Source organism: Protopterus annectens, chromosome 16.part0 (genome assembly GCF_019279795.1).
Source record: "Protopterus annectens isolate FY-2018-M chromosome 16.part0, PAN1.0, whole genome shotgun sequence".
NCBI classification, from domain to species: domain Eukaryota; kingdom Metazoa; phylum Chordata; order Ceratodontiformes; family Protopteridae; genus Protopterus; species Protopterus annectens.
Window position 1 is genome coordinate 45,598,942 of NC_056750.1, and position 23,433 is coordinate 45,622,374.

The following is a 23,433-nucleotide window of genomic DNA, read 5'->3' on the forward strand; positions in this document are numbered from 1 at the left end:
CATCACCACAGTAGTCAGGAAATCCTTCTACGTGGCACACCTCATCATAAAAGGTTTCTCATCCAGGAAAAAAGAGGTAATTGTTCCCCTCTACTCATCACTCACTAGACCCATTATAGAGTACAACGCCCCTTTTGGTATGTACCTCACAAGACATCTACAACAACTGGAAAGGCCACAGAAATACCTCACAAAGAGGATTACCAGCCTCAAACAGTTGCCCTATACAGACCATATCAAAAAACTCCAGCTTTACTCTGTCGCATATCGCCTACTCAGAGGCGATCTCTGCCTAACATACAAAGCTATGTCAAACCCAGAGCTGTTGGACATGCTCCACTTAAAGAAATCCCAATCCCTCTGAGCTTCATACTCTAGGGACCTAAACCTTGTCACCACAATAAACAGAACATGCTGGAGGGATAGATTCCTGTCCCAGAGACTTCCCATACTCTGGAACAAGCTACCTATCTATATCAAACAAAGCTCCTCATTAGCACTCTTCAAGAAGAATCTTGATGATTGGATGGGAGATAGGAAATTCACCCTGGGGATCACTTCTGTGGCTCTGCTTGATAGGGGCACAGGAAAATAATTTTGTTGGGTGGCAAAAGCCAGGGTACCATTTGGCTAGGCTTATACAGGCCCTAAGGCCAATAGCCTAGTACCTACCTATGAACCAGTCTGGAAGTGTGTGCATCCTTTATGAATATGGAAACACCACGGCCTTTGGAGCTTCAGTCCAAGTTCTGGGGCCAAAAGGTTTGGAATGAGTTATAGCCCGGTAGCGCAGGGGTGCTTTCTGCTGCCTTGAACCATGTCTCTGTTACAGCACAAATGTCGAAGTTCTCCATTTTAAGGACTGCTTCGAGCGAGTGCATTTTGTGATTTAGACTTCTAGCTTTGAGCAGCATGACCCTCAGATTGCATTTGTTTGTAGCTGTTACAGTGGTAATTTGGTCTTTGGAACACTGCCTAAAAAAAAGGCATGATAGGAGTGGCAAGAGTCTTGGCTAGTATCCGGAAGCCCAGGGGTGACAGATGCAGGCCATCTCTGGTAAAGCATCGAGGTCTGTGAATCGTGTCATCCCAGGTAGACAGATGCTGGATCCCCTTAGAATGACACCAGAAACTTAGCCAGTTGTTAAAATCAATCATTTTCTGCTTGTACTGTGGTATCATTCTGGGTGATGGTAGGATGCTGCTCAGGGCTAGGGTCATACCCATCTGGCCTACATAATCTGAGAGCTCCTCCATGTCTCTTTTCATGTAGTCCAGGGAGGTATGTCTCAGGTCATTCACACCCACATGTACAATGACAGAGTCATATTTGTACCTGTTGTTGAGGGACCTGAATGTGTGCGTTATGTGGTGGATCCTGGCACCTGACAGGCAGCTGACTGTTACTTTCTCCTTATTCAGCCTAGTGAGTGGGACATCAGCGTGCCTCACTATCGAGTCACCTACAACTAGTGTGCTGGGCATACTGTTCTGCCTTAGGGGCTTTGGTTGAGTGGCACACTGTTTAGGAGAGTTATGTGTCTCATGATTAGTGTTGTGTTGTGGTGGTTGAGTGCGTTTCTGCCTTGGAGGTCTCTGCTGTTGGGTAGATTTTTATTGAGAGCATCCATGAAGGTGGGTGTATGGTTTGTATTTTTTTGTGAAGACAGTTCTGGTGTGTGTTCCAGAGGGCTAGGTGTTCCTTGTGGTGTGGTACAAGTGTTGACCTTCTTCTCTTCAGTCTTGGCTGAAGGGTGTGTGGCTTCCAGTTTGGATATATAAGTGCATCTCTCACAAGTCTGAGTATTGGGAGGTAAAAGGAGAGGGTTGTCGGTGTACTTGAGGCAGTTGCTACATTGCCTCAGGATGCCCAAGTTCACCAGGTTAATAGGAGAATGCACAGGGCATTGACCTTTAGACATGCCTGGAGGGGTGGGCATTAATAATAAGTACTGGAGCTGTTTCCTTGTAGAACGTTTAGTGCTGGTAGCACTTTTGTGTGCTACAATAATTGCCACAAGAAGTCTGGTATGGTACAGTGCTAGAATAATAAGCTAGTAAAAGTGCATAATGCTGAAACAAATTGAACATAATCATGCATGTCGACATGTTATTTCACATGTGCTGATTAGCATATAGTTTTTACAGAGGGCAAGCTCCCCTGCACCCCACATGCCTCCTGCTAATTACATATTCTAAATCCAAGATCACACAATCCCCAGGAAAAACGGTAATTTCTGCTACCTGGGGATTGTCAAGCTGTCATGCCTTGACCATCTCTTTAGTCAACCAATCTGTGTTGATTTAACAGTTGTCGACTAAAGTACCATTTGAAAAAGTTACTGGAACCTATATCCATTTATGTTCTTTTGTCAACTGCAGTTTACGGAACCACAATTCATCCAAAAAATATTGAATCAGAAGCCATTTTGTCTCTAGGATGAACTTTACCATGGCCCCTGTAGAGGGGCAGATCTCACTCTATCCATGCAATTAATCAGGCTTGATGAATTGTGCTTGTTAGTTTGAAGCTCAGTCAATTGAGTTTCAACCAACTACAGGAAACTCATCTATATATGTTCATATATATATTTGCATATGTGTGTGTGTGTGTATGTGTGTGTGTGTGTGTGTGTGTGTGTGTGTGTGTGTGTGTGTGTGTGTGTGTGTGTGTGTGTGTGTGTGTGTGTGGATATATATATATATATATATATATATATATATATATATATATATATATATATATATATATCAAAACACAGTGCACAGGCCCAGAATAGGGGGCTACATTCCAAACAAACTGTAAAGAACCACAAAATCCATAATGGCACACCAAGCAATCCTCTGTAGAACCAGAATGGCTAAGTAAATGCTTTAAAAAATAAATCCACCATGAAAAATGCAGAAAAATGCTTATTTACGTAAGTTCTTTGCTTCAGTTCAGTGCAGTGAAATAAACAGCGCAAGCAGCTAACAGCTCATAGCTCATAGCCAAGGCTATAGCAGCATACTGGTTTTGCCCTCTGTCGTCATCAGTGCAATATTGGACCCTTTTTTTCTAAAAGGACTTAAATTATGGTTTTAAGTGTCAGTAACCACACCCTACTACATATACATCAATGCATAACACAGAAACTACACATTAACAATATGTAAAAAATCCCAATATAACAAAAAAAAATTCATAATAAATATATAACCATCAGTCAATAGCTACAACATGTAGAAAAATATAATACATATGCACATAAAAATAAGTGCATATGCATATGAATGTACACATAAACATGCATATAGCTACCATAAATTATCATAAAGCATCATATTCTACCAATATTCATTAAGGCTTGGTTTATAAATAGCCCCCAAATTTATTATCTAAAGCCTTTCATTGTAATCCAATAATTTATGTTTAGTCAGTTTGGATACATTTTTTCCAGTCACAGCATCCAAACCAACCAAAATAAAGTGAGCAGCTCCATGTTCAATAGTATGTTTATAAAATGCACTCCTATTTCGTTTGCAGTTAATATTGCTAAGTTGTGTAGCTATCCTATGGTTAAAGGGATGAGATGTTTGCCCCACATAAAGAGCACCACATTGGCAAACTGACATGTAAGCAATCCAATCAGTATTACATGTTATAAGCTATGTGGTGGAATCTTTAAATTAACATAGGCACTTAAGAGCTTTATGTGCCAAATATTAGCTCTTACCTTTTTACTGAGTTCTGTCAGGCTTTCAAATTCACTTGTCATAGTTGTAGTAGAATTAAAAGTCCCAGTCAAGTGTGATAATTCACCATCATCCAAAAAGTCTAAAAATCATCCTTATCTCCAGCCAAATTAGATATAAATGAACACAAGTTGTTAGCTTCAGCCATGCTGTTGCACACAGTATAATAAATCGACATGGTCAAAGAATATGAGCCAGCACTCTAAATACTTAACAACTATAAACAACAGGTGCACAAGTACAGAATAGGGTGCTACATTCCAAACAAACTGTAAAGAACCACACAATCATGAACACTACTCCCAAGCACTCCAAACAGCCCTCTGTGTAACCAGAATGGCTAAGTAAATGCTGTAAAAAATAAATCCATGTGTATGTTGAGCCTGGAGTGGGGAAGACAATGCTAGTTTTATGGAAAAATGGAGATATATTCATAGCACTGCCTCTAAGCTTTCTCTTGAAATTATTGTTTATTATGAACTTTGAGAGACTACAGGCTTTTGAACAACATGAACATTATGGTGAATTGTATTCTAAGTTTTTGAAAGAAATGACTGAATATGAAAATGAGTTAAAGGGCAGGAAAATGAAGAAATACTATAGGGACTAGCATAAGAATAGTAAATATATCTGGAAAAGTACTAAATGTTATGTAAGGTTTTCAGGTGAAAGTGTGAAGTATAATAAACCAAAAAGAAAATCTGGTAAATCTATTTTAAAGAGAATGGGTGGTGTTTCTAATCCAGACACCAGTGCTTCTGATTTTTCATCTAACATGTCTAATACAGATACTGAGACTGATGGGAGTGAGGTTTCCGATGCTAGTTCTCCCTCCAGTAAAAAAAATCACAGGGCTCTTTAGGCATGGAGGCCAGAATCATAGAAAGAGAAACAGACCAGGAGTTCAAGTCTTGGATGCTGTTATTACCCCCATATTGACTGAAAAGAATTGTGATGAAAATAATCTGATAGTTAACCTGCCCTCCACTTTTATTACTGATAATGAATTTGAATTATTTTGTAAAAGTCTCAATTTTATCCCCTCTTGCTATACATCTGAATATATTACAGGTTTGGACATAAAACATTTTTGTTGTAGTCTAAATTTGAAATGTTATTATAGTCAGAAGGGGGAGGGGAGCTATATGGACAGTAACCACTTCTTATTTAGGGAATCTAATTTTCAGCCTCCTCAACACCGTATTGTCAAAGCTTTTGAGCAATGGGTGTTATATGATTTACATAGTAATATAGATAGTATTTTTAAGAATTTTATTAATAATTGTAGTAAGAATCATAGGGAGGCATTACAATGACTAAAAGAGAATGACAAAATTGTTGTTCAAGCTTACAAAGGAGGAGTCGTAGTTATATGGGGGTCTGAAGATTATGATATGGCAGTCCAGCCTAATGATCAAGTTTCTTATTGTAAATTACCTGTAAACCCCATCAATCAGTTTAAATGTTTTATTGATGGCTTTTTGGGTGACAGCAAGGATCAGGGTATCATTTCAGACCACATTTTTAACCAACTTATAGTGGATGATCCAGTACTCCAATATTTTTATATTTTAGTTAAGCTACATAAATCCTTCTTGACAGCCCCAGGAAGACCAATAGTATCTGGTATTGGGTCATTGACAGAGAACCTGTGTTATTATCTTGAGAGCCAGTTTAAACCTTTGCTACCCTGATTAGGGCTAGATTAAGAGGTACTACAGAATTTTTGGGCTTGATGAATGATTTATAGGTGCCCATCATGCCTATTTAGGGACTCTTTATGTACAATCTCTATATACTAGCATCCCTCATACTGAAATATTGGCTCCATCAGTTAGGTTTACATTCTGATATACATATAAATTTTTTACTTAAACTTTTGGACCTAGTACTGGAATATAATGTCTTTTGTTATCAAAACAAGTGGCATTTACAAATCAAGGGAACAGCAATGGAGCTACATTTCCCCCCTTATATGCTGACTTATTTATGGGGTATGTTGAGCTGGAGTTGATTTATCATGAAAATAACCCATTTAAGAGTTATTTAATTATGTGGAGACATTTTTAGATGATTGCTGATGTGAATGGGATGGCCCTAAAGAAACGTGGAATGATTTTGTAAGCTATTTGAATCTGAATTCTTTTGGTATTAAATTAATTGGTAAATTAGATTTATTTACTATAGATTTTCTTGATGTTAATATCACCAAGTCATTTGATGGTAGTATTGTAACAACATTGTGTAGAAAACAATTTACTAAAAATTCTTTGTTGAGTGCTTATAGTTGTCACCCTAAACATACTATCACTAACATACCTAAGGGATAGTTTCTGTGGCTTAGACAAATGAGTAGTTCTACTGAGACATTTGCTGAAGGAGCCAAAAAAATTAAACATAGATTTTTGGCTAGGGGTTATGAATATAATACCATTACACATGCTTACCAGAGTGTAATACAGATGCCTAGGGAAGAATTACTTGAATATAGGCCAAAACAGGATAAAAGGTTGAATTTTCAGGATTTTCCAAGACTGGTTACTACCTATGGGACCAATACTTAGGATACAACAAGTTATTAATAAACATTGGCATATTCTTAAAAGTGATCCATTTTTTGGTGCTATGGTGGATGATTATTTTCATTTTGGCTATAGAAGGGTTAAAAGTATTTGTGGGCACCTTTCAGCCTTTAAGAAGGGCAGACTTGATGTCAGGAACAAAAATGGGTTTTAGGAAATTATGTGGTTCCACTTTTGAGGCAAATGTGTGTATTGTAAAGTTGTCTTTAAAACTAAATCAATTACATCTGTCAATACTTCTAAGGTATATGACATTACACATCTTATTACATGTGATATTGATTGGATGACGCAAGAGGGCAAAACTGGTATTCTGCTATAGCCTTGCGCTGTGAGCTGTTAGCTGTTGTGTGCTGTTTACTTCACTGCTCTGAAGTGAAGCAAAGAACTTAAGTAAAGAAGAATTTTCTGCATTGTTTTGGTGGCTTTATTTTTTACAGCATTTGCTTAGCCATTCTGGTTCTACAGAGGGCTGCTTGGAGTGCTATTCTGGAGTGTGTGTGTGTGTGTGTGTGTGTGTGTGTGTGTGTGTGTGTGTGTGTGTGTGTGTGTGTGTGTGTATCTATATATATATATACCGCAGAGCACCCCAGCACTATCAGGTTATACCTCATATCATGCGTTCCGGCCCCAAAATCCGGACCGAACCACAAAAGGAGGGGGAGTATCCATATTCATAAAGGATACCCACACCTCCAGGTTAGTGGCAACGCAAGAAGCATCGGAGACCATCCAGGTGCAATTAACCATAGGTAAAACTGCCCTACAGTTTGTAGCATGCTACAGACCACCTTCTCAAACTCAGGAAACCCACACAGCCTTCCTGAAGACACTGGAGAGTATGAATGTCTCTCCAAACACCATCATATTGGGTGACTTCAACTACCCAAACATAGACTGGGAACATTACTCAAGCCCCAACACCCTAGCCCAAAGGTTCCTGGAGTTCATAAACTCAAATGCTATGGAACAACTAGTCACCATTCCCACAAGAGGAGAAAATATACTAGACCTGATCATCACAAACATGGGGACAAAATGCTCCTCACCGGAAGTATATCCCTCATTGGTGAGATCAGACCATAAATTAATCTCACTGGAGATCCACATCCCGCCCCCACCCCAGCAAAAAGACCACAGTGAAGAACTTCTCAAAAGCAAACTTCACACTTCTTATGACTGGAGTGGTATCCTTCAAGGCCCTCGAGCCAGTGGAAACCACAACCCACGCTGCTGAAACCCTTACAAATGCCTTCTACGAGCACCTCCAGGAATGTATGGATCAAGCAATCCCTAATAAAATCAAGACCCTTTCCACCAAAGGCAGGCGCCCGTCTGGTGGACCCCAGCCATAAACAAACTCTACAACAAGAGGAGAAAGCTACTACATGACAGAGCAAAATCCCTAAAAGGGAAGGCATCTCTGATCAATACTAGCAAAAAACTACGATCACTCATAAAATCATCCAAGGCCAACTTTGAGAGAAAAATCGCTAATGACACAAAAGACAATCATAAGGCCTTCTTTAGCTATGTTAGAAACCTGGGTGGAAACTCCCAGATATGCTCAGAATTAGTCCAAAATGATAAAATCACTGAACCCACAGACATTGCCAACATACTGGCAGACAGGTTTTGTGCACATTCCCCCCCGACCAAAAGGAGAAATATCTATCCCACCAGAGTCTAGCCTCCCAAACATCTCAGATGCCCAGGTGAGAGCTGCTCTCTCTAAAGCAAAAACACAGCATCAATGGGACCGGACGGTGTCCCCGGCTGTGTGCTACACGAACTCAATGAGGAACTAAACCCACACATAAGGCTGCTGTTTAATCTTAGCCTTACTACAGGATACGTACCCAAAGAATGGCATACGGCAACTGTGGTCCCACTCCACAAAGGCGGTGCTTCTACGGACCCTGGAAATTACCGCCCCATAAGCTTGACGAGCCTTGTCTGCAAAGCTATGGAGAGGATCATAATGGAACTCATAAATAAAGACATTGGGGACCTACAGACACTGGATCCTTCCCAATTTGGCTTTGTCAAGGGCAGATCCTGCCTCTTGAACTTGGTCAACTTTTTTGAAACAGTCACTAAGGCCATTGATGAGGGTAAGGCAGTTCACACAGCCTACCTTGACCTAGCAAAAGCGTTCGACACAATACCCCACTCGGGCATCATAGAAAAGCTCACCAGCTTAGATGTAAACCCATATGTCACAAGATGGGTTGCAAACTGGCTCAAGGACAGAACACACAGGGTTAGAGTTGCTGGTGCCATGTCAGACTCTAAGCCGGTCACGAGCGGTGTCCCACAGGGCTCAGTCCTGGGCCCCCTCTTGTTTGGCATTTATTTTTCTGAAGTGCACAAACATAGGGGGATTGTGGCTGACAAAATTTGCAGATGACTGCAAACTGGGCACCATAATTGACACTCCATCAGACACAGACATCCTCCAGAGAGGTCTCATAGAAATGGATAACTGGTGCCAGAGCCATGGCCTTAAGCTAAATGCCAAAAAATGTATAGTCATACCCTTTGGGAAAAACAAGGTAACCCCTAATTACCACATAGGTGGTAATCCATTAAACACGGAAGAAGTTATCAGGGACCTGGGGACCCAAGTTGACAGTAACCTCTCTTTTGACACTCACATTGCCAAAGTGGTTAGGAAGACCTTCTACATTGCCCACCTGATCATGAAGGGATTCACATCCAGATCAGGAGAGATCATTGTACCCTGTACTCTTCACTTATCAGACCAATGATTGAGTACAATGCCCCATTCGAATGTACCTTACCCGACACCTGCAGCAGTTGGAAAGACCCCAAAAGTTCCTCACCAAAAGGATAAAGGGGCTCAAACATATGTCATACGATGCCCGACTGAAGAAACTCCAGCTCTATTCAGTCGCATACCATCTGCTCAGAGGTGATCTGTGCCTGACATACAAGGCCATGTCCAACCCAGAATTAATGGACATGCTCCACCTCAAAAAATCCAAATCCACCAGAGCCACGAGAGCAAGAGACTTAAACCTCAACACGGATATAAATAGGATGTGCTGGAGGGACAGATTCATCACCCAGAGACTCCCTACACTATGGAACAGAATCCCAGTCCATGTGAGGCAGAGCCCCTCACTGACTCTGTTCAAGAGAAATCTTGACGAGTGGATGGGAGATCGTAGGTTTACCCAGGGAATCATCTCTGTGTCACTGCTGGACAGAGGCACAGCAAACTAATGGGTATAGTATTCTCATCCTAAGGGGTGGTGAAAGCCACACACACTCTGGCTAGGCTTATAAATGCCCTAGGATATATATATATATATATATATATATATATATATATATATATATATATATATATATATATATATATGGATCCATGTTACATCGGCAAAAATCCACATCACCGATGACCGGATCACCGAGATGAGATCGCTGACACCACACATCCCCAACAAAGGTAAGTGTATGTATTACGGCACAGAACCTATTCCCATTTCCATAATACACTTAAAAAAATAAAGAAATACCTGTATAGCAGGGGGGCAAGTCCCCCTGCACCCCCCCATGTGGGGGGTGCTGCACCCCCACACCCCCTACTTAAATATACCAACTCCGAGATCACACCACATTGTGGGAATGGGAATACACCCCATTCCTCACTACTCATCATTGTCGGGGATGTGCTGTGTCAGCGATCTCATCTCGGTGATCCCGTCGTTGGGGAGGTGGATTTTCGTCGATGTAACATGGATCTATATATATATATATATATATATATATATATATATATATATATATATATATATTTAAATGTGTGTGTGTATTTGTTAAGGAGAATTACTATATGATAACCTTCAGACCCTTCCTACTTATTTTTTCATTTCACTTGTATATTGTTTATTTCTATTTTCACATTGCTTATTGAGAGTTACTTTGGAGATTTTCACCAGTACCTGAGATCTGAATCACTTGTTAGTTTGTGCACCTTGATATTATCAGAGTGCTTCATCATGGCCACCCATTTTCTATCTTATTCCTTTAAATAATTTTTAAACAAAAATGCCAGTAAGACCACCTCCTACAGCATCATCAGTACATGCTATTTCCATTCTAGCCATTCTAATTCCCAACCTAAATCCTCTTCTCTATAGCTGTTATTACACAAAGTACTGAGTGAATATTTATTTATGTTTTCATAGCCTCTTTAATACCTGGTGATAATATGCCACCTCCTAAGTGTCTGATACATTTGAATTTATAATCATAAATCCATTGTCCTTGTTAATTAATAATGAAATATGAAACTCCAAAACACTTCCATATGAACAGACAGAATAAGGCACCAAAAAATAAAAAATCCACCAAGACTTGCAGAAACAGGAATAACAAAGAAACAACAAACATAATTAGCATTAAAAACTTTTAATATATGTTTTCGTCTTGAAAAAAAAGACTTCTTCAGAACCTGCAGTGCAAGTCTTGGTGGATTTTATATTTTATTAATAATGAAATATGAACTAATTGCTTGAACCGGAGCTGCCTTTTTTAAAAAAAGTATGGAAAATACTTTAATTTCCATAAACATCTAGGTGTTTTATTAACATTTTACTCTAAATATCACCCCATTAGATTTCCAGATATATTGATAGCACTTTTTGGTCTGTTATGACTATGATGAGTTTCTCTTCTCTGTTAAATAGATGGGAGAAACAGTGTATCTGTGCATCCATATATTTTGATAAAGTCATAATATATACTTGTTTTATTGATAATATCTTCTTGATTTGTTCAGGTACCGACATAAAACTTTTTTGAGTTTTTGGATCTATAGTAGTTCATTTTTGCAGTCTTCAGACAATTGATGCAATAGCATTACCCTTTGCTTAGACATTGAAATATATTTTGATAAAGAACAAAGGAAGTTATGTTGTACTGCTTTTTAAAAAAATTATGATGGTCTGTAGTCCTATCTCTCCTTCATCCTTACATAGGGGTTCGGAGCCGACTCGGCTGATTACAAAGCTCAAAATTTCTCAGTTGGCTCATGGCGAGGTAGGTATCCCATAGTGCACTAGTGCGAGTTCAGAAGTGCTCCTTTCTTTAGCCATGGCTAAGTTGGATATTTTCATTATTATTACTGTTTTCTTAGTGATATTCGTACATATAGTGTTAGCTTAGTTTATATAGCTTAACCATAGTTATTATAGATAGAATATAGTAGTGTGTTTTCCATTTTTGGTAAGTTGTTGGGGAACTTGTTGGCCATTACTCCGCAGGCCCGTTTTTGTTTCCCGAGTGGTATCCTTTCCTGTGTGCTAGTTTTTTGATAGTTTTTTGATAGTTACTCTTTTAGCACAGGTCCGTGTTTGTTAGGACCTTTTTCCTATATTGTATTTCACTAGAACAGTTTTCTTGTTTAGCGGTGTGCAGTGTTTTTACTGTTCTATTTGCTAGTAATTAGCCTGTTGTTGAGATTTTGCTATTTGGTAGCTTTTCTTCTTGATTTAGCTTCTTCTCTGTTTCGCTGCTAGGTCCCTTTAAGTTAGAGGACCTAGTCCTCTACTACCCTTTTCTGGTGTTCTTTCCTCAGCAGGGCTAGGCCCATTTAAGTTAGGACCTAGTCCTGTGTTTTTTGCTCGTATATGTGTGTTGTTATTGAGCGGGGCTAGGCCTATTTAATTTAGAGGACCTAGTCCTTGGTTGTGTTTTTCCTTGTGTGCAGTGATTCTTGCAGGGCTAGGTCCATTTAAGCTAGAGGACCTTGTCCTTTCCTTTCTGCTTTACCTAGTGTCCTGTTTGTGTGAACATGTCTAAGGAGTCTAAGGATCATAAACCTTCGGGTTTAGAAATCTTAAATGCTCCCAAAGAATGTCAATAACTGATGGTCATAGTAACTGTGTTTACTGTCTCGGTGACATACATCTTCAGGAAACATGTTCTTTCTGTCACTCTTTCAGTTCTCAAGTTCTCCAAGAAGGGAAGAACAAACTGATCCTGAAAGGTCTCCTTAAGCCTTCCCTTGAGGAGGATTTAGCCAGCTCTTCATCCTCTCACTCCAAATCTCCTTCAAAGAAAGAGAAGGTCAAGTCAGCAAGAAGACATTCTCCAACACAGACTACTTTATCTGGACCTCCTCAAAAAGTATCTAAATTAGACAAACCTTCTACCTCTTCGACTCCACTGCCCTTGGAGCCGGTCGAGGTTATCGATATCGACACTCCAGTGTCTGCCCCAAGTTTTTCGGAGCCGACCACTGAAAATTTACATTGGAGCCGGTCTAGAGAATTATTGCTGTTCTCTCCAATACTAAGATCTCCTATCTTGCAGAGATCTAGGTTACCTACCTTATCATCCAGATCCTCCAAGAGCCTATCTGAAGAGGATGTAGAGAGAGTAGTGCTTAGAGTCTTGAAGTCATCGGCGTTACCAAAATTGTTGTTGGCTCCGACCCACTCGGTCCCGGAGCCATCTAAGACCATTCTCCCTGTTGCTGTTCCTCCTCAGAGCCATATTAGTCCTTTCTGAGTCAGAGCTTTCGGTGCCACTTGTTGTGGAACCCTTGGTTCCAGTACCTCTTTTATCTGTCTCGGAGCCGAGTTTCGCTCCGACACCTTCGGCGGCGTCCTTGGTGTCTAGGAGCCAAAGCTTACCAGTCGGCCCCGACAGGGACGCTAGGACCCGAACTTCTTTGGTTCCGACCCTACCTCTCAGTGCGTCGGCTAGGCTGAGCTCGGATCCTACATCTGTCTTGCAGCCGGTCGCTTTGGAGCTGAGGGCTACTCCCATTTCCTCGGAACTGGGACTGTCCTCAGAGCCAGAGAGATTTGCTTTTGAGATGATGAGGAGCATGCTGTCTAGGTCGTCAGCTCCGCACAAGGGTACTGTTGCTCTTCCCCCTCAAGCACCAACCTCTGTCTCAGCACCATCTCTCTCTCTTGGCAGCAAAGACCTGCAGTCTCAGGAGCCCCCATTGGGTGGCCCCCAGTCTTCCGAGACCTCCGCAGAAAACCCTTCTGAGGAGCCCCCTTGGAAGAGAACTTGCAAGAGGAAGCATATAGACTCCCCAGATGAGTCCATCACCTCTGACACTGACCTCGAGGAGTCAGAAGAGTCCCCTAGGTTGTCCTCTGATGATATCTCCTTTGTAGATATCTTTGAGATCCTGAAACAGAGAGGTGGCTGGGCCACTGTCACTCCTTCTGATGAGGAGTCAGTGTACCTGAAGACTTTCGGGTCTCAACCTTCAGTCTGTTGCGTGTCTCCACCTTTTGATGAGTTCCTGGACCTAGTTAGTCGAAAGGCTGATGCCGTGGAACCAGTCCCCAGAAGGCCCAACAAATTTCTTTCAGCCCCCAAAGAGAAGGAATTTTTGACCAAAAGTGTGCATGTAGATGCCATGGTGGTGGCGGCAGCCACAAAGAAGAAACTAGCAGAGACTTCTACATCTGTCCATCCACTGAACAAGGAGTCTCGAACGATGGATAGATACAGGAAGCGTATCTTCTCTTTAGCGGCTTTTACACTCAGATCGCTGAATCACCTCACTCATTTTACTAGGCTTCAAAGAGATCTCCTAAAGGAGCTAGGAGATACTCTCCAAGATAAATCAACTGAAGGAGTCCCTGAGAAAGTTACTGCTCAGTTGTTCATAGATTGGTACTAGGCTATTGGCCCTAGGGCCTATACAAGCCTAGCCATAACAATTCCCTGGATATTTCTTCCCACAATATTTACTTCCCTAGACCCCTGTTTAGCAGGGTGACCGAAGTGATCCCCGAGGTGAATTTCCTATCTCCCATCCAATTGTCAAGGTTCCTTTTGAAGAGGGCCAAAGAGGCGCTCTGCTTGACATGTATGGGCAGTCTATTCCAGAGTATGGGGAGTCTGTGGGTCAGGAACCTATCCCTTCAGCATGTTTTGTTCATTGTGATTACAAGGTTTAGATCCCCAGAGTGTGTGGCTCTGAGGGATTGGGATTTCTTTAAGTGGAGCATGTCCAACAGTTCAGGGTTTGACATGGCCTTGTATGTTAAGCAGAGATCACCTCTGAGTAGACGATATGCCACAGAGTATAGCTAGAGTTTTTTTAGATGGTCAGTATAGGGCATCTGCTTTAGGCCTGTGATTCTTTTAGTGAGGTATTTCTGTGGCCTTTCCAGCTGTTGCAGATGTCTTGTGAGGTACATACCAAATGGGGCGTTGTACTCTATAATGGGTCTAATGAGGGATGAGTAGAGTGGGGTAATGACCTCCTTTTTTCTGGATGAAAAGCCCTTAGTGATGGGGTGTGCCACATAGAAAAATTTCCTGACTGTTGTGGCAATGTGGTTATCGAAGGTGAGACCACTGTCCACCAGTGTCGTGGCAATGTGGTTATCGAAGGTGAGACCACTGTCCACCTGTGCCTTAAGTCTCTCATCACACTTTCGGTGTTTAGTGTACTGCCTCCTATGTGGTAATTCATGGGTATATGTTTTTTCCCAAAGGGGATAACTATACATTTCTTGGCATTAAGCTTGAGCCCATGGCTCTGGCACCAAGCATCTGTTTCTCTAAGGCCCTCTTGTAGAATATCCACATCATGTGGGGATTCAATAATGGCTCCCATTTTGCAGTCATCTGCGAACTTTGTTAGCCAGAGTCCCTTAGTGTTGGCCTGTACTTCAGAGAAGTAGATGCTTAACAAGAGCGGTCCCAGGACTGAACCCTGAGGTACTCCACTTGTCACCTGTCTGGAGCTGGATTTGGAGTCAGCTACTTTTACAGTTTGGGTTCTGTCAGTAAGCCAGTTGGCAACCCATCGAGTGACATAGGGATTTATGCCCAGCTTAGTATGTTTATCTATGATTCCAGAGTGGGGGATGGTGTCAAAGGCCTTGGTGAGGTCCAGATAGGCTGTGTGGACCTCCTTACCCTCATCGACGGCTCTGGAGACTGATTCGAAGAAGTCAGTCAGGTTCAGGAGAAAAGATCGGCCCTTCACGAACCCAAACTGGGTGGGGTCCAGTGTTTGAAGGTTGCCAATGTCTTTGTTTATAAGTTCCATGATAATGCGTTCCATACCCTTGCAGATCAGGCTCGTCAGACTGATGGGACGGTAGTTCCCGGGATCCAAGGTGGATCCCCCTTTGTGGAGTGAGATAATTGTAGCTGTGCACCACTCGATGGGCACGAAGCCTGAAGTGAGGCTATGATTAAACATGACGCTTAGGTGAGGTGCCAGTTCATTTTGTAGTTCATGTAGTACACAGCCCGGGATGTCATCTGGTTCCATGGATACTGTATTCTTAGCTTTGGAGAGTGCGTTTTCTACCTGTGTGGCTGTGATTACCGGAATTTGGCAAACTTTTGGTATTGAGATGGGCCCTTTAGGGGGGTGAGGGGGTGTGAAGCTTACACTAAATCGATCTGCCAGGATATTGGCAATATCCTTGGGATCAGTATATTTAATGCCATTCTGTTGTAGCTCAGAGCAGATCTGAGCATTGCCATTTAGATCAACTATAGAATGCCTTGTGGTTGTCTTTGGAATATTTAGCAATTTTATTTTCGTAACTTGCTTTGGAGGATTTTATGAGGGATCTTAGCTTCTTAATGAGGCTGGTGAGGGAGTTTTTTGCATCCTGAGATTTTCCTCTTTTCTGCAACAGTTTCTTCCTTCTGTTGTATAGTTTGTTTATGGCAGGTGACCACCAGATTGGCTTCCTTTCTTTGGAGGAGAGCATCTTGGTTCTATTTGGGATGGCACGATTCATGCACGAGTGGATGTGGTCATACAGTGCCTTAGTGTACGATTCAGCAGTCGAACTTTCAGCTCCCATCCGCATGGGTGTCATGAAGTTTGTCACTTCTGACTTGAGTAGCATGAATTTGGCTTTGGAAAAATTTTTTACAAAGTTTTCCTTACTGGGGGGTGGGGGTGGGATGTGGATGTCAAGGGTGATTAGCTTATGGTCAGACCTGACCAATGAGGGGGTGACTAATGGTGTGGAGCATCTGTCTCCCATGTTGGTAATGACCAGGTCTAGGATATTGGAGCCCCTGATGGGACAATAGATTTGTTGATCCAGGGCATTGGAATTTATCAATTCCAAGAACCGTTGGGAAAAGGTGTTGGTACCCGAGTAGTTTTCTCAGTTAATGGCAGGGTAGTTGAAATCACCCAGTATTAGGGTGTTTGGTTGTATCTTAATATTTTCCAGTATGTTTAGAAAGGTGTAGTGAGAATCTTGGGGCATGGTGGGGGATCTGTAGCAATCTACAATTTGGATTGTAGTCTTACCTAGTTTTAGTTGCACCTGGAGAATTTCAGATGCATTGTGTTGGGCAACTAGCCTGTTGGTGTGAATATCCTTGGTGAATATGGACACTCCTCCACCTTTAGTATTTCGGTCTTGGTTTGGTGGTCGAAAAGTGTGGTAAGAGTTGTAGCCTGGTATTGCAGGGGTGCTGTCTGGAGCCTTGAACCAGGTCTCAGTTACTGCACAGATATCGATGTTCTCCATTTTTAGGAGTGCTTCGAGAGAGTGCATTTTGAGGTTTAGACTTCTAGCATTGAGTAGCATTACCTTCAGATTTTGCATGCTTGCATCTGTTATGTTGATGGTTTTGTCCTTTGAACCTTGCCTAAAAAAGGCACTATAGGGGTGGCAAGAGCTTTAACCTGTAACATGATTCCCAGGGGCGACAGGTGCAGACCATCTCTGGCAAAGTATCGTGGCTTGTTGATCATGTCGTCCCAGGCAGACAGATACTGAATCCCCTTTGAATGACACCAGAAGCTTCGCCATCCACCTTAAACTAACTCCTCCATGAGGCTGATATCCTATGCATCAGATGGAGCAAGTAGGGCAGTGGGTTCAGGAGTTTCCCTTAGGAGACATTTCTGGATGCGTTTATGTAACTTTGCGGAGCCCCTCAAATCTACTTTTACCAATGCCCCCTTTGACGGTTCCTCTTTGTTTGGACCAAAGGTTAAAGATACACTCACCAGGTGCGAGCAGGAAGGGAAAACTCTCAATGCCGTGGGAGTATGTTTTGCCGTCCCTTCTAGGCCATACCCCAAGGCTCAGAGTGGCGGGAAAATGTGGTTCAAGAAATCCCAGAGATTTTTCCCAGACAATTTCTCCCGGGTGACTCCTCCTTCAGAGGCAGAGGAGGAGGAACTAATGGTAAACATCGCCCTAGAGGCAGAGGGTTCCTGCAAAACCAGGGTGGCCCCAATTCCTTTCGTGGACATCCCTATCAGCGCTCCTGATGTAGGGCCCGACTGCACTTATTTGGAGCCAGTCAGGGGTCGCGTATCTTTGTATCCAGAAGCCTGGCTCAACATCACCCAAGACAAATGGGTACAAAGAATAATCACCAGAGGATACTCCATACCCTTCTTTCTCCCACCCCATATTGCCAAGAAAATCCCAGATGTTCCACCTAATCACAGGGATCAAGCAACCACAGACGTTCAAAAGTTGCTTACAAAGAGAGCCATCCAGACCATCCCTGCAGACCAGATAGGATTCAGAACTTACTCCAGATTCTTTTTAGTGCCAAAACGAACAGGGGAATGGAGGCCCATTTTGGACCTTAGCAAATTAAACAAATCAGTGAAGAAGTCCAAGTTCCGAATGGTAACACTGCAGTCTGTACTCCCTCCATTAGGGAAAGACAATTGGATGTGCTGCATAGACCTCCAAGATGCGTACTACCACATAAAAATGGACAGAGCATCGAGGAGTCATTTACGCTTCCAGCTGGGAGCCAGTCATTACCAATTTCGTGCTCTGCCCTTTGGTCTCACCACAGCCCCCAGGGTGTTCACCAAATGCATGATGGTAGTGACAGCTCACTTGAGACGTTTTGGATTCCAAGTGTTTCTGTACCTGGACAACTGGGTCCTGACTGCCACCACCAGGCACCTACTTCTACAAGCCAGGAATTTAACCATCCAGCTGTGCACTCAACTGGGGATTACAATAAATTGGGAAAAGTCTGCCTTGTCGCCCTCTCAATATGTGACTTTTATAGGCGCAGAAATAGACACAGTTGCCATGATGGCTCATCTTCCTGCAGACAGAATACAAAATCTCAGACAACAGATATACAGTCTACTTCCTCAACAAAGGGTCAAAGCCAAGACAGTGATGGAACTTTTAGGGACCATGGCTTCTACCATAACTCTAATTCCACTAGCCAGACTACATATGCGAATCCTTCAATGGCTACTCTTTTCCCAGTGGTCTCTTCAACAACTACCTCTGTCTCATCCTATTCTGATAACAGAATCTTGCAAAAAGGACCTTCGTTGGTGGATTCAGCCTGATCAACTAACGACAGGAACACCTTTCCTTCCTCGCCAACCCATTGCTACTGTGACCACAAATGCCTCCCAGATAGGGTGAGGGGAGCATTATCTAGGCAGGACTGTCCAAGGCACATTGCAAGATCACGAGGCTCACTTGCATGTCAATGTCCTAGAGATGAGAGCAGTGCTAATAGCGTTGCAAGCACTTCATAACTCTCTTCCTCTAGGGACGATAGCAATCCAATCGGACAATATGTCAGTGGTATGGTATCTAAACAAACAAGGAGGAACCAGATCCTACCCCCTATGTCGAGAGGCTCTTCATGTTTGGCAGTGGGTGATATCTTCCCAATGCTTTCTAGTGGCAACGCATATGCTGGGGACTACCAATGTGATAGCCAACAAGCTCAGCAGGGCAATCTTGATGCTTCATGAGTGGTCTCTGAATCAGAAAGTCGTGGAACAGATTTTCTACAAATGGGGACAGCCTTGCTGTGATCTCTTTGCCAGTCCAATCAACGACAAGTGCAGCAGCTACTTCTCCCTTATCCCCCTTCTGGGGGAGACACTGAGAGATGCACTTGTTCACAATTTGCCTCCGGGACTTCTTTATGCATTTTCCCCCCTTTCCACTGATATCAAAGGTGATCCAGAAAGCAAAGACCTTGGGAAGCAGAATGATTCTCATCACTTCTTACTGACCTTGTCAGATTTGATTCCCCTTTCTCAGCCTCACCTTCTAGACGATCCATGGACTCTGGACCCAGTTCCAGACCTCTTGACACACGTCAGGGACTCTCCACACCCACAACTTGACAGCATGGCTGCTCCAATTCCATCCCTAAGTCAGGCTTCATGAATTTTCACCTGCAGTTACCCATATCCTCACATCTTCCCACAGCCCTCCACAAGGAAATTATACGCTAGCAAATGGAAAAGATTTTTTATCTGGGCAAAAGAGAAAAATGTAGATCCTTACACAGCCTCCATTCCCTTGATGTTAGAATTCCTAACCAAACTTTTTCACCAGGGATCAGCTGCTGCTACAATCAGAGTTCAACTGGCAGCAATCTCCACTTTTCATTTGGGACAACGTGAGCCTAATCTTATGGCTCACAGATTGTGTAAAACTTTCCTTAAAGGCACTACCTTGCTAAGACCTCCTTTTCAGGAACCTGTATCTCCTTGGGATCTAAATTTAATTCTGTCCAACTTACTTCCCCGCCTTTTGAACCCGCACATTCCTGTGAACTAAAGTTCCTTTCTTGGAAGACCATTTTTCTAGTAGCTGTTACATCCACCAGAAGAGTGTCAGAGTTACAAGCACTGTCACTCAAACCTCCTTACTTGATTTTTCATAGAGACAGTTTCCCTTCGTACAAATCCATCCTTCATCTGGTTAGTGAGTATGATGCAAACCTTCAGGAACACAAGGTGGGTGTTTGCACACTGGAGTACAGATAGGAAGGGTAGAAAAAGACATGACTGCATACTAGAGCGACATCGCAGGACAGAAATGAGATGGCTGTATCACATAGGGCAGCCTACCTACATCAGTAATACAGTGTGTTACAAATTACAGATATGAGTAACTGGGACAGGCAGAAGGAGTGAACAATGGAGGAGGAGGAAGGATTAGTTAGTAGTCATTAGATGTGAACTGAGTGGACTTCTGTCTCTTTTCCATATACTCACAGTTTCACACAGTCATGACACCATGCATTTTTCCTCCATGCTTTTGCAACTAGAAACATCTCAGGTCTGGTAATCCCACCTGATTGTATTAATGTTATTCATGTATTCTAAGAGCTTTCAAAAAAACTGTTGAAATGGTTTGGTGACTATATGTGATGCAGAATGCTAAACTTCATATGATTTATTGATTCCCGATTTGGGCAACATCAGTCTAGCAAACTTACACATAATGGTTTCATTGGTTTACTATCATAATTTCGAACATGTTTGTTGTGAGTACTTACATACTCGAAAAACATTGTCGAAAGTCATGATAGTGGCCGAGAAAAAGAACGAACGGAAAAAAAATGTCAACAATTTGAAATCAAATTGTCGATATTTTTCGAACATGCCACCACATCTGGTGTCATACAACACACGTTTCGCAGGGGAGCAACTCCCTGCATCCCCCATGTGGGGGGGCTGCACCCCCCCTGCTACTTATATATACAAACTTCGAGATCGCACTACAATGAAGGAAAGGGTACATTTCCTGATCCCCACCGTAGTCCGATCTTCACACAATATGCCTAATTCACAACAGCGAACGCACACTACCATTCACTGTTGTGCATTCGGCATGTGTTTTTCACACATACAAGCCTGTGAAAACCTACTTTCGGATATCCATTGTGGCACACTGCAGCCGCAACATTTTGATGCATAACATCACCGTTTTTTTTTTCAGTTCACTGTTCTCATGTATACTATAACCCTGTTTCTTGGACTATTTAAATTTTGGTGTATTATTAACTAGTGCAAGGACTTGGTTTAAAAATGAATATTAATGCACATAATGCCACCAGGATTAGCCACTACCACATTTGTGCAATTTGATGAAGAAGGAGCTTAAACATTTAAAAAAATGTGCAAAAAAAGTACTTCATTATTACTGTACAAGATCATACACTGATGCTGATATTTAGTTTTGTCTCATTTATTTTTTGTATATGTGTGTTTTAATGCAAAAGCTAATGCTCAAGGGCTAGCAAATCAGCAACCATCTGGTCAGCAGCAGGGGGCAGCAGATCAGCAACCATCTGGTCAACAGCAGGGGGCAGCAAATCAGCAATCATCTGGTCAACAGCAGGGATCAGCAGACCAGCAACCATCTGGTCAACAGCAGGGGGCAGCAGATCAGCAATCATCTGGTCAACAGCAGGGATCAGCAGTCCAGCAACCATCTGGTCAACAGCAGGGGGCAGCAGATCAGCAATCATCTGGTCAACAGCAGTCCGCAGGCCAGCAACAGGCAGCAACAAGCTAATCGCCTCGCTCTTCTAAACCATTGTATCTGGTAAGTCTCTGACTTTCTTTGGAATTACATAATTACTGCAGAGGCTTGTCTACCTAGTCTAACATTCTATATAATGATAAATTCAATGTTTCCTGATTACTGAAAAAGAATACATTGTTGTGTGAAGCCTCCTTCATAACTGCCATACTTTGGGATTTGAGTAAAAAAGTGATGAGCCTGGTATATTACTCAGTCCCTAGCAAACAGACCTGGGATATGATGCTTAATAGTGGAATGTCTAACTATACAAATATGGATCCTATCTTAGCATTCAGTTACGATCTGCAGGACAGAAGGGGTAATGCTTCCTCTAGAAGCCATAAGTAGGTATGTACACTTTTTCAAATGATGCAGAGATGTGTTCTAAATGACATGCAGTGGAAATGCTAAACAAATAAAAGTAATCAGATAGATGGAGCTTTCAGACAGGGCAAGTTATTATAATATAATTACTGTTCCAGTGACAGAACAAAAAAGTAAGACAAAGTTTCCTGTAGTGTTATTCTCTTATCAAAAAGTTTGAACAGCCTTGCTACTTCTCTGTGTACCTGCTTGAATTATTTCATGTAATAAAGTGAACAGAATAAAACAGAGTAAACAGATAAATACGTCAGAGACAGAAAGTGTGAAGAAGAGATAAGGCAAAACAGGAGTCAAGATTTAATCTATTCCTGTTTGGCAGAAACTGGATATTATGAACTGTCTTGAGGCTGCAACAGCAGGTTTATTCATTGTAGTTCAGAAACTGATTACCAATTTCCAAATATTCAAAACTATTAATTGTTTCTGCTCCTTTTGCAGGTCTAAAGAAATAAATCACTGGAGAGCTGCACTTCAAATCAACTTCCCTTTCTTCATCATTCTGTCGTTTGCATCTTCTGTATTGTATCACAAATAAATTGCTTTACAGTGAAATAAATAATGAATGCTGACAAACTGAATTTCATTTCTGGGATTTTCTGACTTGGCCTTTTGTTAGTTACACTGAGACATGTTTAAAGATGAACCAGTCTGAATTATGTCATGGATATTTACAAGTATTTTCCATGATTATTTTCAGCATTGGGGTTTGTATTGTCACAGTTTAGGAATACCAGTTATGTGCCTGATATTGTCACTAAATAGCATCCACCACTGTCTCTGCTTAGATATATTTAATGATATGGTCAGAACAAAATACAGTAAATTTATCACTTAAGTCTTTTGTATTTCAGCTGGAATATTTATTATGGAATATCACAATAAGAGAGTTTATGTAACACCATTTCTTCATCTAATACTTGCTTTTCTCCATCTGGATTGAGTGGTAGCCTAAAAAATCTACAGAAGCACATGTTTAACATTAATAATTCAGGCTATTGAGTCTTGTCCTTCTTCACCTCCAACCACTGTTACTTTTTCCGGTTATCTTGAGAAGCACTAAAATGAAATATGCAACACGATCCTTTAATATATCATTAGTATCCTCCCACCATTAATAAGATTGGAGTGAGCAAAGGAAGGAGCTTTCAGTATACCTGGAAAAATAACACTTTTTCTAGAAGATGGTAATTCAAAGTCAAGCAAGTTGAGATGGAATATACAGAGGTGAAATATGGACTATATTAAAGTCAAAATGTTTGTTATGCTCTAATATGGATGAACATGAAAGTAATAGAAGGTATTTCATAATACTCTTAGAATATAACAAAGTAACACAGTTGAAATATCACAGTTTATTGAAGGATTCACCAATTGAAAGATGACAGAGAAGAAAATGATGTGCT

The 23,433-nt window shown here is 41.7% G+C and overlaps 1 protein-coding gene across 2 annotated transcripts in view; it reads left to right on the plus strand.

Moving 5' to 3' along the window:
* Positions 1-22,602, plus strand: part of LOC122790425 (mediator of RNA polymerase II transcription subunit 12-like) — a 224,127-nt gene extending 201,525 nt beyond the window's left edge. Inside the window, exons 7-8 of one of the 2 annotated variants that reach the window (XM_044057948.1) lie at positions 21,342-21,667; positions 22,469-22,602. In XM_044057948.1, the coding sequence (XP_043913883.1) occupies positions 21,342-21,637 (296 nt within the window). In that variant the 3' untranslated portion in view covers positions 21,638-21,667; positions 22,469-22,602. Of the gene's footprint in view, positions 1-21,341; positions 21,670-22,468 lie in introns of those variants that run through there. The other variant, XM_044057949.1, reaches the window with a different exon arrangement.
* The last annotated feature ends 831 nt before the right edge of the window (positions 22,603-23,433 follow it).